The sequence below is a fragment of the Seriola lalandi genome, unplaced genomic scaffold (assembly GCF_002814215.2).
Source record: "Seriola lalandi dorsalis isolate HSWRI2012SDOR001 ecotype SW California unplaced genomic scaffold, Sedor1 jcf7180002054317, whole genome shotgun sequence".
In the NCBI taxonomy this organism is placed as follows: Eukaryota; Metazoa; Chordata; class Actinopteri; order Carangiformes; family Carangidae; genus Seriola; species Seriola lalandi.
In genome coordinates this window covers 1,006,694-1,022,354 of record NW_019524870.1, presented here as the reverse complement: position 1 = coordinate 1,022,354, position 15,661 = coordinate 1,006,694, and the positions used below count along the sequence as shown (strand labels likewise).

At 40.6% G+C, this 15,661-nt stretch overlaps 1 protein-coding gene across 1 annotated transcript; it reads left to right on the top strand.

The window, feature by feature from the left end:
* Positions 1 to 1,778: 1,778 nt before the first annotated feature.
* Positions 1,779 to 15,352, top strand: slc16a5a (solute carrier family 16 member 5a). Its single transcript, XM_023406816.2, has 5 exons — positions 1,779 to 1,934; positions 6,136 to 6,608; positions 8,953 to 9,096; positions 10,106 to 10,930; positions 12,777 to 15,352. Exons 2-5 carry the CDS (start codon positions 6,242 to 6,244, stop codon positions 13,046 to 13,048), a joined length of 1,608 nt encoding a protein of 535 aa, XP_023262584.1. The 5' UTR covers positions 1,779 to 1,934; positions 6,136 to 6,241; the 3' UTR covers positions 13,049 to 15,352.
* Positions 15,353 to 15,661: the final 309 nt, after the last annotated feature.

Genomic DNA, 15,661 nt, shown 5'->3' with positions numbered 1-15,661 from the left:
AAACAGACGTGATGCGTGCATTCACAATGCAGACAATTGTGGAGTCAGAGCAATGGGGTAAATACATTTTTCTAAATTATTTTATTTATTTCTCTTTATATTTCCAAATTTAAAAAATTTCCTTATTTATCCTTTTATTCATTCCTGTTTATATTTCCTTATTTATTTTCTCCTTTTACAGATTTATTCTTTTTGATGGCACTTCTGTGTCTCCATAGACAGTATGCAGAAACACTATTGGATGATATGATATGATTAGATTAATAATACCGTATTAAAGAAACATAAACTGGTGAATAAGATGAGGCAAACAAATGTATTATTTTAAAAATGAATTATGTGCTTACAGTTATGACTGTAGATTAATCACATTTCCATTTGCAACAGGAAGAAGTATTCAGGTCTGTAACTTAAAGATTAATTTAACACCAGGCTGAAGAGCACTGTTTCACTTCTCTCTGTGGGTCATGTCTGACCACATTTAGCATCACTGCCGGGTGTGGTTGGGTGTGAACTCTGCACGCCAAAACACTGTCACAGCGTTGGTTCGTGAATCAGCATGTGCTGCATGTAAAGAAAATACCACAAACACCAACAGCATCATAAATAACACAGACTAATGAAAGCATTTTGTTGCATGGCTTGTTGTGGCTGAATCGAAATAGAAAAAGCCCTGTAGAGTCTTTGGCACCAGTGAGCTGTAAAAACTTTCAGTTAAAGTTTACCACACCACCTGCTGAGATTCAACCAACCACCTCATTTGCTGCTTGTACTCTATTTAACAAAGTTTCTCTGCTGTTGCTGCTGTGTGAAAAGCAGCATGCCGACACCCCTAACAGCCAACAGAGACGTCACAGTGTCCTGGAGTACTACACCTGTACGCCACTGCAGCAAGGTGAGAAGTTGAACCACTGGAGGACAGCAAAAACAAGATTCCCGGGTTGTGTTTAAAGTTACTCTTTAGGTAAAATGAGCAACACTACAGTGGGAAAATATTCGGAGTCCTGCTTCCAGAAACTTACACAAGTGTACAAAATATATTAAGTTTTAAAATTGAAAATACACATTATACAAAAATTGCCCTTTTCAGCCAGAGAAAGTTTCTATTATTATAGATAGGTGTCATATATTATAGCATTATTATTATTATTATTGATATGTTAGTGGCATTTTAATGTTGTAGCTGGTTCAGATGGAGCTAATTCTAGCTATTTATGTAGTATCACCGCAAGGCATTGTATTTTATAAGATGATATATCTATTTTATTTTATATTGTATATATAGCCTATATTAGATGTAAAATTGGAATCTGTAAAGTAACAGAAGCTGACGGAAAACGGAGTAATAAAGTAAAGAATATTAAAATAATATTTCCCAGAAATGCATCAAGAATAATAATAATATTACTCTTTATTGTGGAAATGTACCTGTGGCTTCACAGGCTGGTTAAAACACATCACTGTGACTCACAAACAATAAATACAACAATAAAATTTGTATTATTATTATAGTATGATTGTCACATAGTATTATTAAATAAAATGGAATAAGTGAGGTATCTCAAATTTCTGTGTAAGTAAAGAACTATAATTGACTGCACAGATCCATTCAAATGCCACAGAGCAGAACACTGACTGTACATTGTGTCCACCATTAAGGCTCATAATGCAGAGTGTCAGCACCTCTCGCCCGCCCTGTGTATGTCGTAGCAGGGCTGGGGCCTGCACAGTCCGCATCCCACCCTGTTCCTCCTCCTGCTCCTCCCAGCCCGGCCAGTCAGTCTCCTCCCACCAGGAGAAAGAGGACGCTGGGGCTCCGTGGCGGAGCAGACCCCCGAACAGCTGCTGGTGCTACTCCGACAGTCCTCGACCAGGAGCGACCCCGCCTGTGGATCCCAGGGCTGGAGGATTACAGCGAAACATAAAAAATAAAGGTGAGCAATATACAGGCGATATTTGTTATTTTAAATGTACAAATTCACGGAAAAGGCTTAAATGACCGCTTCAAATCGCTTCCTCATTGCTCTCAAAGTCCTGAGCCAGTGATGTGGAGGATAAAACCAGCCAGGGTTGACATTACACTAATGGCAACAAAAGATTTTCATGGTGATTTTATCTTTTTAAGAAACCACACTTGTAGTGTAGCGACTGACCAGTGACGTCCAGCTGATCTAACAGGGCTGGGGTGATGTGGTCTGGTGTGTCGGTGCGATTTTCAGCCGTAAACAAGCCGAAATAATAAGGAGCTGCCACGTGGGTGAAGGTGGGGGAAAAAACAAGGTGACGTTAATGCAGCTGGGAATGTTGTCAGGGTCAATATCTAAAGCTGATAGCCTTATTATGTGCAGCTACATGCCGCTATACAATTTCCGTTACGTATAACAAATTACACAGCACTCTCATCCCTCCATGGGCTGTCCCACAGGAGAGATCAGCTGCTCAGCAGCACTTTTCATTTATCAGGGGAGACACATAGAGAAATCCATTCTCCTCCTGATGCCTGTGGAAAACAATTAACGTGTGTAAAAAAGTCTAAGCAGTCAGTGGAGAGCATACAAGGTGAAACAGAAAACAGGATGTGGCTCAGATTGCTGACATATGTGAGGCCTTTCCCCCTCAGTGATCTCTACATGCATAACATCAAGAGGAATAAGAAGGGAAGAAGTAGGGGTTTTGCAATGTGTGGCCAAAAGTATGTAGACACTCCTGTTCTGACCACAACTGGTTGTAGTTAGACCTGTTTTTCATGATTTCAGTTGTAGTTCCAGTTTGTGTCTCTCATGTATGATTATTACATTTATTTAGCATCTAATTTTCTGAAAAAATAAACACTCAGGGGTTTGTTCCATGTATTTCCAGAATCCTCAAAGACTCTTCTGACCATATGAGTGTGATGCTCAAAACGAGACTTTTCTTAAAGTAAAAGTTCGACATTTTGGGAAAAATGTTTATTTGTCTTCTAGTCAAGAGTTAGATGAGATGATTGGACCTGGAAACCAGGCTGCAGCGAACCCTGTTCTGTCCAAAGGTGAATAAAATCCACATGGTAGTACCTCTAAAGCTCACTGATTTCCAAATTGAAGAGTTGTTCAAACACTGAAATGTAAACAGGACAAATCATTATTTTATGTGGGGTTACTGTGTGTCGGTACTGGACAGTTTCTTGGTCTGAACCTGTTGCCCAGAAAACAGTGGAGATCCCAGTAAGTTACCTGTTCCAGCCAAGAAGTAGTCTGACACATAACCTCCTGTGTGTAAATTGTCATGCACTGTTATATGTTTGGCTTCAGTATGAGGGATTTAATGTGTTCATTACTGAGCTTTATTCTTGGTGGATTTAGTTTCCTTTGAACAGAGCCAGGCTTTTGTCCTGTTTCCAGTCTTTGTGCTAAGCTAAGCTAAGCTAATCAGCTGATGGTCATACTGAATGTGAGTGGTGTTTATCTTCTTATCTGACTCTCGATATGAATTTGAATAAGTGAATTTCCCAAAATGTTGAACTTTTCCGTCAAGTGGTGATTATACTGCTTAAACGAAAAAAATATTTTTAGTATGAAAATATAAAATAATGGGAATGAACATCAATACATACCAGTATAACTGCTAATAAAATGTTGGTTCTTGTTGTATAATTTGAGCGAGGAGATGATCTTCAGCTGCTGTCTTTGTTTGGATTAGGAGACAGTGGATTGGATTTGGAAATATCTTTTCATCTACATGGTCAGAAGAGTCTTAAAAGGTTTTGGAACAGATCTTTTCTTCTTTCCGAAAATTGTCTGCTCAGCTCTGTGACTCAGATGTAATGGTAACACATGAGAGACACAGACTGGAGTTAAGACACTTTAGTTTAAGGTAAATCTTAAAAAGGGTTTCCCCAGGAGAAGAACCTGAGCACCGGAACACACTGGATGAACTGGAACACCAAGTCTGAGTCAGACCTTATCATCCAACATCAGTGTTGGACTCTCGTGGTTGAACCTGAGCAAACCGCAGGTGTGGAGGATTACAGTGGCTTACAACTCCTTTGGCTCCATTGTCACACAAATTACAGAATACATCACACAGTAGGTTTATATATTATATATATGTATATATTATAATATTATATAATCGTTGACTTTAATCATTCTAAAATTAAATGTTATGTTATTATCAAATAATTCTGTAAATTAGTAACTAGTTGTAATCAAAACAGAATCTGCACTGGTCATTTTCACCACATTAAACAAGTAAAGGAGGAGTAAGGAGGTCTGACTTATGCAGAGAAAACTCATTTATGTAATTTACAGTATTATTGTCAATATATATAATGTAATTTATAATGTAAATCCTACATTCATTCAAGGCAAAATCAAAAGGTTATTGTGATTGGACTTTTTTCAGTTCTGCAGTGACCACAAAATATGTTTTTATTCAAAACAGCAAATTGTAGGTAATTTAAATCCTCTAAATGACAGCGATACTGTCATGAAAACAACACTAAACCACTATTTACAGGCCTCTCTTCTCTCTTTCTTTTCTCAGTTATGTAGCAGTGCTGCTCACAAGTTTGCAAACACATTACACTGATCCAGAGTTACTGTATTTGCATTTCATCTGCATAAAGCTTTGCACACTGAGAGTCTGCAACTGATGTGAAAAGTGAACCGAAGTCGAGCCATAAAAAGCTTTCACATATGAGTGTGATGTTTAGGTTTCTGCAAACAGTACGTTTGACCACAGAGAATAATGCAGAGTGCTGTGACAGTAGATTCATTCTCTGCAACAAAATCTCAGAAGATGTTTCTCTGCCCTGTAATTGGTGCATTATGGTTTTAAGTGTCTTTGGGGTAAAATTCTACTTGTTCATTTGCACAGAGGGCCATTCATCCGAGGGGTTTGCACAAGTGCACGTTTAGTCTCATGCTTCCCAGTTTCCCTTTGCAATCCACACATGCATATTTGTTCTCAAACCCATCAGAACTCACGCGTCTGTCCTACAGATATTTAGTGCTGACTTTTTGGTCATTTCCTGATTTTAAATGCTGATAAAAATGTAGGGATGGTCTTTTAGCTCCAGAGCAACTACAGGAAGTGTGGAAGTCACGCTGCAGCCCCTCGGGTTTATATTCTGCTCTGGAGACAAGCAATCTCAGTGTAGTTCTTGACTCTGACTTGAGTTTCTCTAAATATTTTAGTAATCTAACAAAGTCAGCCGTCTGCCAGCTCAGGAGCATTCTCAAGCTTAGGAATTTCTTTCATTTGAAGATGCACAGTCAGATAACTGTAACTACGGATTGCACAGGAAATTGACTGATCTCCTCCAACTTGTACAGAAAACATATTTTTGTACATTTCCACCTGGTTCCTCTGCACTTGACTTGTTTCCTCAGGTCCAAACACTCGTAGCCTGAGGTTCGCTGACCAGCTGTCGACAAAAGTGAGACATTTGTTGTCAGGGCTGCAAAAACTCTCCTAAAGCTGCTCTAAATAAAATGTTTATATTAGCAATGAATCGAATGACTGTGTGTAGAGAAATATCACCCAACTCCACTGTTCCACTCAGCTCCACCACAGGACATTTTAATGTCTTTTAGATCATGTTTTGGTTTTCTGGCCCGCAGCTTGACTGTTCCGCTTCAGTGTTACCTGTCGTCAGTGTCATTTCCTGTTTTCAACCTACAGCATACACCCCACCATATGCTACCTGACTAGCACCACAAACAGACAGACAAAGTTAGCATTTAGAAGCTAAAGAAGTAACAGTCTGACATAAACCAGCAGGTCAAAGTTTGTTTTCAATTTACGTTACAGGTTAAAATATTGACCTGATGTTGGCGCTAGATGGAAAGTGAAAGATCATCAAAGTTATTACAACTTATCCCAAGAAGAACATGATTGTTGTGCAAAATTTCATGGTAGTTTAATAGTTGTTGAAAACTGCGGATGTTGAGTCAGAGTCAGAGTATTGTTAAAGTTATTAGGGTTCATCCTCTGGGATCCATGAATGTCTGTACAGAATTCAATCCAGTAGTTGTTGAGATATTTCAGTCCAGGGTCAAAGTGGCAGAATGAAAATGCCCGCCATAAAAACCACTCACCACGTCGGCTGCTCTACACAATCGGATGAATTGTTTGCTTTTTTTCTCGTTAAAGGTTTCCTGAAAGGTCGCAGCAGCAGTAACAGTGACATGGGCAGCAAAAGTAATTACACACCCTGCAGAGCTAACACGGGAGCCTTGCCTGGACCGCCGAGCAGAAAATGACTCAGAGAAATGGGATCAGAGGGAGGCGTGATCACTTCCTCCACTCGGAGGCCAGCGGGGTTCGCGAGGAAGCCAACGGTATGGAGCGAGAGAAAGTTCAAGAGGCCCTCGACTGTGAATCCGAGGAGGGGGGGCAGGGGGGAGAACGCAGAGACTCCGTGGCTGTAAAGGGGGCAGTCACGGCTCCAGATGGTGGTTGGGGCTGGGTGGTGCTGGTTGCCACCATCATGGTCCTGGCTTTGACCCTGGCCTTCCCCTCCTGTGTGGGAATCTTTTACACTGACTTGCAGAATGAGTTCCACGCCTCCAACAGTGAAACCTCCTGGGTGCCCTCCATCATGACGTCAGTGCTTCATGCAGGAGGTAAAGCCGGCAGATATTTACACAGTGAATGTTACCGCGATTTATGCTGTGCATTGATATGTTTCTCATTATATGTTTGGAGTCAAAATAATTCCAGACTGTTATTTTAAGTTGTTGCAGTTCTATCATTATTACTCCAGATGTTATTATTATTATTATTACAAATTGCCCTTCGATCCCCCCTCACCTCCGGGTAGATTTAGTTTCTACCTGTTGTTGTTGTTGTATGGGGAAAACGTGAAACCAGAGAGTGGGACTTTGGATGTGCTTTAATCTTTCTTGCTGCGTTGGTGTTGATTTAAAAAATCGTATTCCCTGGGAAACTGTGGCCTGCACGATACCCACAGCCCAGAGTGACCTCAGTGTGTTACAGTTTTCAAAAAGTAATTATAATCCAAGCCACAATATGTCATTTCTCAAAGATGAAATAGCATATTTATTCTACAGCATTTGTATAAGTAGCATAAGCTGAACTTCTAAGCAATAAAAAGCATCTTTATTTGATTAAATACTTCTCAGTGGTTTGCTGCTACATCCTTACTTGGTCTGGTATGACCAGTAGCTAATGGTGGCTTTGAGTGTTCCCACTAAGAGAGACTAACTGACAATGAGACACAGGATGTTTGATATGGAAATCCACCTTATCAGCACTATCACAGCCAGCCAAGATAACAGACAGGGAACTACTGTCTAATAGTAAACAAATAAGAGAATACAGAAGCAGAATAGATCCTCACAAAAACTACAGTTTTAGAAAAAGTTATTTTTATGTATTTATATATTTAAAGATGTAATTCTCCATTAAGAGCCAGTGGCCTCAGGGCTAAAGTGATGAAGTGTAAGAGAAGTGTGGAGGGATACATTGTTAGTTCTGGGCTTTTCATGGATTTTGTTGACAATAATAAAAATGTAGACCAAAATCAGACTTATCCTTTAAGCTGCTGCATTCTGGACAATATAGAGGGACTTTTTTTTTTTTTTCACGAGTATAGAGTTAAAACATTGTGGGGGAAGGGTGTGTGTGATAATTGCACACAGTTCTCAGGGCTTTTGGAGACATGAATGCTTTGATCTTAGAAATTTTCCTGAGCTGGAAAAAATGTGACAAGAATCTCAGGTTTATCTTTATTAAGCTGCAGAAAGTTTGAACCACTCATCAGCCGATGACCTGAAGGCAGCGATGTGCACGGCCGCCTCCTGCGCACCTTCCTTCAGACAGGACGGCACATTTATTTGGCACCAGGAGCAGGAGAGACCAGGACCGTCTGCTGTTACTTAATATCCGACGGAGCGAAAGCACTGAATGACAGCACGATACGTTAGACTCTTATTTAATTCCTATTTGCTCATATGCTGTTTGTAAAGAGTTCAACTGGATATTCATGTTTTCATCCATTCAGTTTATTACATCAAATGACAGCTGAAAATTAAAGTGTGCTATTCAGATTATTACCCTGGTTTTTTGAGGGTTTTTTTTTTTTAATCCGCTTTAGCCCTGGTTGCACCACAAAAACTCTCCTCGAGATCTTAACATTGGCTCCGTCACTGTGTTTCATACTTTCATATTTCATTAAGCTGATTTTATTTTTATGTGTGTAAGAGATAAAGATTGAAATGATGAATTAATTGCAGTGATTTTAGAGGACGAAACAAGACGAACATTTCTTCTTCTCTTTCTCTGCACGTTTCAGCTGCTGCAGCCTTAAAAATTATCTGGCATTATCTCAATTCAGACTTGTACTGTGTTGAAAGTGATACAGGTTGCTCGCTCATAAATAAACAGGACTGACATGTTAAAGTGTCTTCAGAAGCTTCAGGCAGTCTGACGCTTGTGTCAGGCTCGTTTAGGTCTAGTTAACATCCACATCAGGACCTCGCAGCCCTGTTGCCTGACAACAAAGGCACCAGAATGTGTTCAATTTACCACTCCTCTTTAGTGACCTTTAACCAATATACAGCACTTTATTTAGCACTGAGGCAATGTGAAACTTCTTTCTGAGGCACAGGTTGATTTATGGTGCTAAATGACTTGGTGGAGATGGGAGATTTTCATCTGCACTAATAATTTCCTTCCTGAAACACAAGTATATTTTCATGCTGACATAAGAAAATGTCATTTATATGGGTCAACAAACTACTACACTTCAGATATAAGTGAGCAAGAGAGCAGCCATATTTTCAGTCATGCTTTCAGTAGTTAGAACGGTCATTCAACCGGTGCAGATTAACACAAGTTATGTGAACTGTGCTGCAGGATTAAGAAAATGGCCACCCCTTCTGCTATGTAAGCCTTTCACCCATTTCCCCTCTGCATTAAACTAAGAGCATTACATTTCATCCACAGGTCCCTTTTGTAGCGTGTTGGTGGAGAGACTTGGCTGCCGAGCCACAGTCATGTTGGGCGGAGTCCTGAGTGGGCTGGGAATGGCTGCCAGCTCGTTTACCCAGTCCATCAGCCAGCTTTACATCACAGCCGGGGTTATTACAGGTCAGCAAACATTTGAACAGATTTATTATCCCAGCTGACTCTTAATGTCACAACTGTGCACTACCTGCCCAGCACCAAACAACAAAGTCAAGAGACCAGCTGGTGAAGCATTTAGCAGCTTAGGAGCCAGATATTTTTCTCAGGAGATGGTGGAGACCAAAAAGAGAGACTTAAATTCATCAGCTGGACAAGAACATGACTCCGCAATTGTTGGTAAACAGGTTAGTAATCATTATGAAGGAGTTGGTGTTTTTCAGATTGTTTAGTGCCGTTGTCTGCAAATCAATTTAATGCAGCTTTAAACTTTAAACAGGAAAAATAAGATCCACCTCAAACTTAAAGTTCCCATATAGTCTAAAGGTAAATCTCCATGTGTTGTTTGATTATAGATCAGGTCTAGGTTCTATATTAATACTGTGAAAGTATCGAAGCCTCAGTCCACAGAGAAATGCACACAGCCTGTATTCAGACACTGAGCCTTAAAACCAGCTGTCAGGACTTCTGGAACTTTGTGATGTCACAACAAAGCTGTGGAAAAAACTACATTGAGATGGTTTTTGGTTCTTAAAACCACAAATATATCTTCTTATGGACCAACACTTCAAATAAAACACAGGAGAAGAGGAAAATATTATGAAGTTATACTCGCTAAAGTAAGTTCTGAGATTTGGGATCATGGCATCATCACTACAACTAGATCCAACAGGGCAACAAACACGAGCCAGACAGGTTGTAAACGACGGTTTATCTGGATTATCTAAACCACTTTATTTGGAGGTAAAACTGAAAGTGAGCACATCTGAAATGTTGGCAATAATCCCTCATTAGGACTTTGTGTGCACACAACTACAGTTAATACAGGAGGAATCAAAAGTTGTTGAAAGTGTTGTTGTTCAGAAAAGATTAGTCTTGACCAAACACAACTTTTCGACAGTTGATCATATTGAGAATCACTTAACTCTCCCTCCACTTCCTATGATGATGAAAGTGTCTTCTTGCATCATTACAGGACTCGGTTTTTGCTTCAGCTTCCAACCAGCTGTGACAATCCTGGGACACTACTTTGTGCGCCGTCGTGCGTTCGCCAACGCCATGTCCTCCACAGGCACAGCGCTGGGTCTGTGCACTCTGCCTTTCCTGGGTAACTACCTCCACACAGAGCTGGGCTGGAGAGGAAGCTTCCTCGTTCTGGGGGCCGTCCTGCTGAACTGCTGCGTTTGCGGAGCGGTGATGAGGCCCCTGCAGCCACCGAGGCATCGAGGCCAGCCCCTGATGAACCACGGACCCCCTCCTCCAGAGGAGGAAAAGGGGAGGCTGAGGACAATAAGCAGCTGCCTGCTGGCTTCCCTGAGCAAACACATGGCCTTTGACCAGTTCTGCAACAACTCGCGTTACTGTGCGTTTGCCATCGGCATCACCTGGATGATGCTTGGGTTTGTGGTGCCCTTGGTGTATCTGGTTCCCTATGCCACCGCAAACAACATGGAGCAGGGCCGGGCCGCGCTGCTGCTTTCCATCCTGGGCATCGTCAACATTATCGTGCGGCCTCCGTTCGGCATCGTGGTCAACATGCCCTGGTTCAAAGGGCGACACATTTACGTGTTTGCCTCAGCTTTGCTGGTCAATGGACTCAGTAACAGCATCTGCTGCATCGGGCCCAGCTTCCCTGTGCTGCTGACGTACGTGATGGTCTACGGGCTCTCCATGAGCGTGGTGGGCTCCCTGATGTTCACCGTCCTCATGGATACAGTGGAGATGAGCCGCTTTCCCTCGGCCCTAGGCCTGCTCGCCATCATGGAGAGCATCACGCTGCTCATCGGGCCTCCACTGGCAGGTAATGCAAACACAAGGGGGGTTAGAGATTGAGAGGAAAGATATGAAGCAGCATGATTTTATAGGCTTCAGGCAGATTGAATTTTGAGGAGCTCTGGAGGTAGAAATGATCTCATTGGTTCTGTTTTGTGCTAAAAGGAAACGATGCAATATGTGCACAGAAGGACATCAATCAAACTACAACAATGTTATGATACTGCTTATTAAACTAGACACAGAGAAAACAGATTGAGTGGATTTTTCCTCTCATCACTCACAGTAGAAGCTGATCTCAGTATGAACAGGAGGAGTGATTACAGCAGGGAAAACCTGTTTCAGTGTTCATGCGAGCACCTCACTTGAAGAAATGTGACCCTGTCCTTTAAACTCAGGATTTGAAACTGGAGCCATTCATCCCCCACTACATTAACAAATCAAAAACATGAGGGGAGACCATATTTGAACTGTTGGCTTGTGATGGGATTCACAAGGAGGCATGGCCTAGTTTTTAGTGCATTTCGCTGCATTATTTACTATGAAGCATATTACAGTCAGCTACCTGATCCTCCAAATTTCCGACTAGTCACACTACCTTTCCTTTTCACCTGTTATCATAAAAATAAAGCATTTCCCTGGTATCAACAGCATGCGGAATAGTTTAAAATCTGCCTCCAGAGCAGCTCTGCTTCTGATAAATCTTTACATTTAAAATCCTGTCCTTCTGTGTGGGACCATTAGGAGTGATCAGTTTCATGCTGCACATGTTTTTTTTATTTATCTCTACCACAGATCATAAATCTGAAATGCCAAACACACATTGAAACAGATTCACAGCAGAGAACCAAGTCCTTGTGTGTTATTCTGTGCTGCGGTGCACACGTCTCTGCCTCAGTGTTATGTGATGCAGAAATACAGGAATAGAAGGTTCAGCCCCTCCTGCTCCAGGCTGTGGCTGTAAATAATGACATGTTCTCAGTCAGTTTTTGTTCAGTACATGGAAGACAAAAGAAAATAAAGTCTGTGCTTCGTTCAGGAGCAGTGCACTTTAGTGGCAGCAGGGCAGGGAAAGGGCAGAGGCTCTCACTCTGTCTCAAATGACAGGTATTCTCCTCCTGGTTAAATGTGACTGCTGACATGGCCAGGCAGTGATGTAACCACAGAAACAAGTCACAACAGAATTACATGACTTGCATTGCTCCTGACGGTCACATATGACTGAAAAGGTTGTCCATATAGTTTGCACATGAATTTACATGGCAGTTATTTAAAAGGAAGTATGTAAGTTGTTACAGTGTTGGAGGGGAGAAAAAGTTCTGACAGTTGTTTGAGTTAGTTTAGTTGAGTAGTTTTACATGTTGTGTTGAGTTTAAATGTAGCTGACAGAACTGTTCCATTTAAACCCAATTAAATCCTCATCCATTCTTATTTATTTTTGGAAACTTTATCCTTCATATTTGTTGAATTGTATATTTGCTACAGATCTTAAATCTTTGCAGCAGACCTGTTGTACACATTAAAAGACTGTAGATGTCTGTGGTTCAGACAATTGACTTGTGACTCTTTAAAATGAAAGTTGCACATCTCTATCAGCTGTGACTTCAGACTAAGAATGATTTATTTATCTTTACTTTATAATAATTTTCACAGGTGAAATTATCTAAAATTAACACAAAAATGAAAAATCAGAGGCAGATGAAGATACACAGATTTAAACAGACTCAATATTTGTCATAATTAACATCAACACTTCTTATGATTTTATAGTTGCACAGCAGTTCCTTTTATTTGTAATTATAAGGAAAAATTAGATTCATAGAAATAAATAAAATATGAAATGTAGACTTTATTATTGATTGTTGTTGTTGTAGGAATCCTGGTCGACAGCACAGGCCAGTACTTCCACGTCTTCTTCGCCTGCAGTGCCGTCGTTGCCTCGTCCGCAGTGTTCCTCATGGTGTCGTTTTACTGGCTGGATAAGGAGGAGAGGAAGGCGTCCAAACAGGGTCAGCCGGCCACGGCGCCCGACCCGGCGAGACCTGCTGCTGACGTAGCTCCCGGCTGCCAGTACAGCAGCGTGTCCACAGAGGGAGACAAAGACAAGGCCTCGGCCAACGGGGACGAGTGTATCACCAGCCCCTGAAACCTGCTTACACTGTGTGTCACCTTTAGTACACATCACTCGCTGCGTCAGACAGGTTCGCAAATAATTCCTAATGTTTGCAACAGCTTGCTTAGCGTGCCAGATGTTGCAAAGTTTGCTTTTGTGTGGCTGAGAGGCAGCACACTTGAGCGGGTCTGAATTGTCACAGTGCGATGAACTCCTGCCATCTGGCATGCCATAAAAGTCAAAACAAATACTATGAATAATTTCCACTGTCTTGACCAAGGCTGGACGCATGATCCTACATACCAAAATGAAAAGATGTGCACTTACAACTTACAATGTGATTGTACTGTTTATTGTAAAATGCTGCTGATACACAATCTTATCTCATATATGAGGTATCTCACTTTATCAAGCCAAGTTACACACTCTACATGAGCCTTTGCTAAAGAAATCATACAAAAATTATTTCCAGATGTTTGCTGGAGCGTTTGATAAGTTCTTCTCAGACACAGAGGATGGGCCTGCAGGTAGAAGGCCGAGCCGAGTGGTTGTCATCAAATAACAAGCGAATTGAGCAGTGAAATCAAAAGGGGAAATCGAGGGGATGAGAAAAAAGAGGAATTAATTATCAAGGAAAAGGCTGGAGTTATTATTTTATATTTTTCTTATTGTCAAAAAATCCCCAAAACAATGCATTGTTTTCTGCCCTATACAGTGCACATGTTGCACTATACAGCAGGTCCCAGATCCCAGCAGTACCACTGTGCTGGATTACCACATTGCCGCAGGCTTGTAAGTGTATTAAATTAATTTGTGGTCATTTGATTAAAAAATGTATTTAGCAGTCTTCACCTTGTAAGGGTGATATGAACTGATATACTAAAAGTCTTAATATTACTTAGGTTTAGGTCATAATAATGACCACCTTAAAACCCTCATCATTTCTGTTGACACTGTGTGTGCTCCAAAACACGATTGCTTATGCCAGTCAAGCAGGGTTTCCACTCCATTTCAGTTCAGCGGACAGATAGTAAACACATAATCTCACGTGGTTGAATCCAAATAGAAAAAGGTTCCGGTAATTTTCTTAAAACAGTTGGGCACTGTGGTTTTTAAGAAATGTTACTCAAACAGGAGTATATAGTGCATTTGTTGGGGACTATTTTCAGTAGCGGATTAATCCACGTTTGGGGCTCTCGTGAGTATTTGGGGCAGTAGGACAGTGTGTGTGGGATTGAATCAAAATAAACTACAGTGTGTGTGTTTATGGTGATAAAGTGCAAGAGTGTGGTTCACTGATGTGTTTTTAATAGCTTTTGGAAACAGTGGCGCTCTGTGGTTCAGAGGAAGAAGATATATCAGCATTTAGAGACGATACTTTTTAATAGGACGCATTCATTGTTGGTTTTGGTCTTTTCATGGCATTTGTTGACAATAAGAAATATATAGAATATCACCAGCCTTATGATGTAATTGTCAATAGCTAAAGAACTATTATAGTAGACATTTAACAGGATACAGAAAATGATAGTGGGCTTGTTTTTAAGGGTCTTTTTTTACATCTTACATCTTTAAAGTAGGAAAATTAATTTTCCATGTCATGGCTATAGTGAAGGAATTATACACAGCATACTGAGCTTATTGCACCCGTGTTAATGAATTTGGGTTGCTTTAGATCATTGAAGGTGCATAGAAAAAAATATTTGAATCTGTTGGTCGTTCACTGTCGCATGTAGAAAAAGAATATGTACTATAATAGCAGTGAATTAATCATGTTTTTTTCTCATTCGCATGCTCTTCATTCCTTAATGGAACAGTGCCTTTTTGGTGTATTTCCAAAAGATAATCTACAACCACGGGAGAATATCAAACCCCTTCAGGAACACATAGGAGAGAAGCAGAGGATTTCATGTTGCATGTCAGCGATTTGAAACATTTCATGAGAGGAATATTTCGAAGGCACTGAGGAGTCAGCAGCTGACATGTACAAACTTGACACGTTTTATGACACTGTTACTGAGTTTACCTTCAGTTCCAATCACAGATTTAATGTGACAGACTTATCTTTTGATAAATCAAACAGCAAGACTATCACACCACCTGTAAAGGTTTTGAAGAAAGCTATTTTACGTCAAATGTGATTGATAATGAAATATACATTTCAGGTATAAGATGTATTGCAGTAAACAAGAGTGTAACCAGAGGTTTCTCTACAGTGAGAGGATTTATCAGTCATTTTTAGAGCTTGCCTCGCTGTGGGCCAAATTATACCTTTATTATAAATTCTTTATTTATATATTATGATCGGGGGGGGGAATAAATGTTTGAATACCAAAATCTTTCTTTGTTGTGAATTTTTTTGAGTGTGAATCCAAACATTTCTTTTGTGCATACATTCATGGGGTACCAACAGAGCATGTAACAAAAACAACAGTAGAATCTGACCTCTCAAACTACTACAAAACAACTCTCCTCAAACTGTTCAGGGTTTACTAATATAGATTATGCACTGCAGCTCTGGGTGGGATAAAACTGCCACGTGCTTGTTTGAAAATGTTCTATAAAAGCTCCAAAGGTGCAAAGCAAAATGACCAACTGTGGAAATCTGTCAGTTACTGTAGTTTGGTACCTAAATTGCAGATTTGT

Excerpts from the sequence above, each read along its gene's own strand:
- slc16a5a (XM_023406816.2), top strand. The coding sequence starts at position 6,242 with ATGACTCAGAGAAATGGGATCAGAGGGAGGCGTGATCACTTCCTCCAC. Across the intron at positions 6,609-8,952 it reads GTCAGTGCTTCATGCAGGAG|GTCCCTTTTGTAGCGTGTTG; the intron begins GTAAAGCCGGCA and ends TTTCATCCACAG. Across the intron at positions 10,931-12,776 it reads CATCGGGCCTCCACTGGCAG|GAATCCTGGTCGACAGCACA; the intron begins GTAATGCAAACA and ends TTGTTGTTGTAG.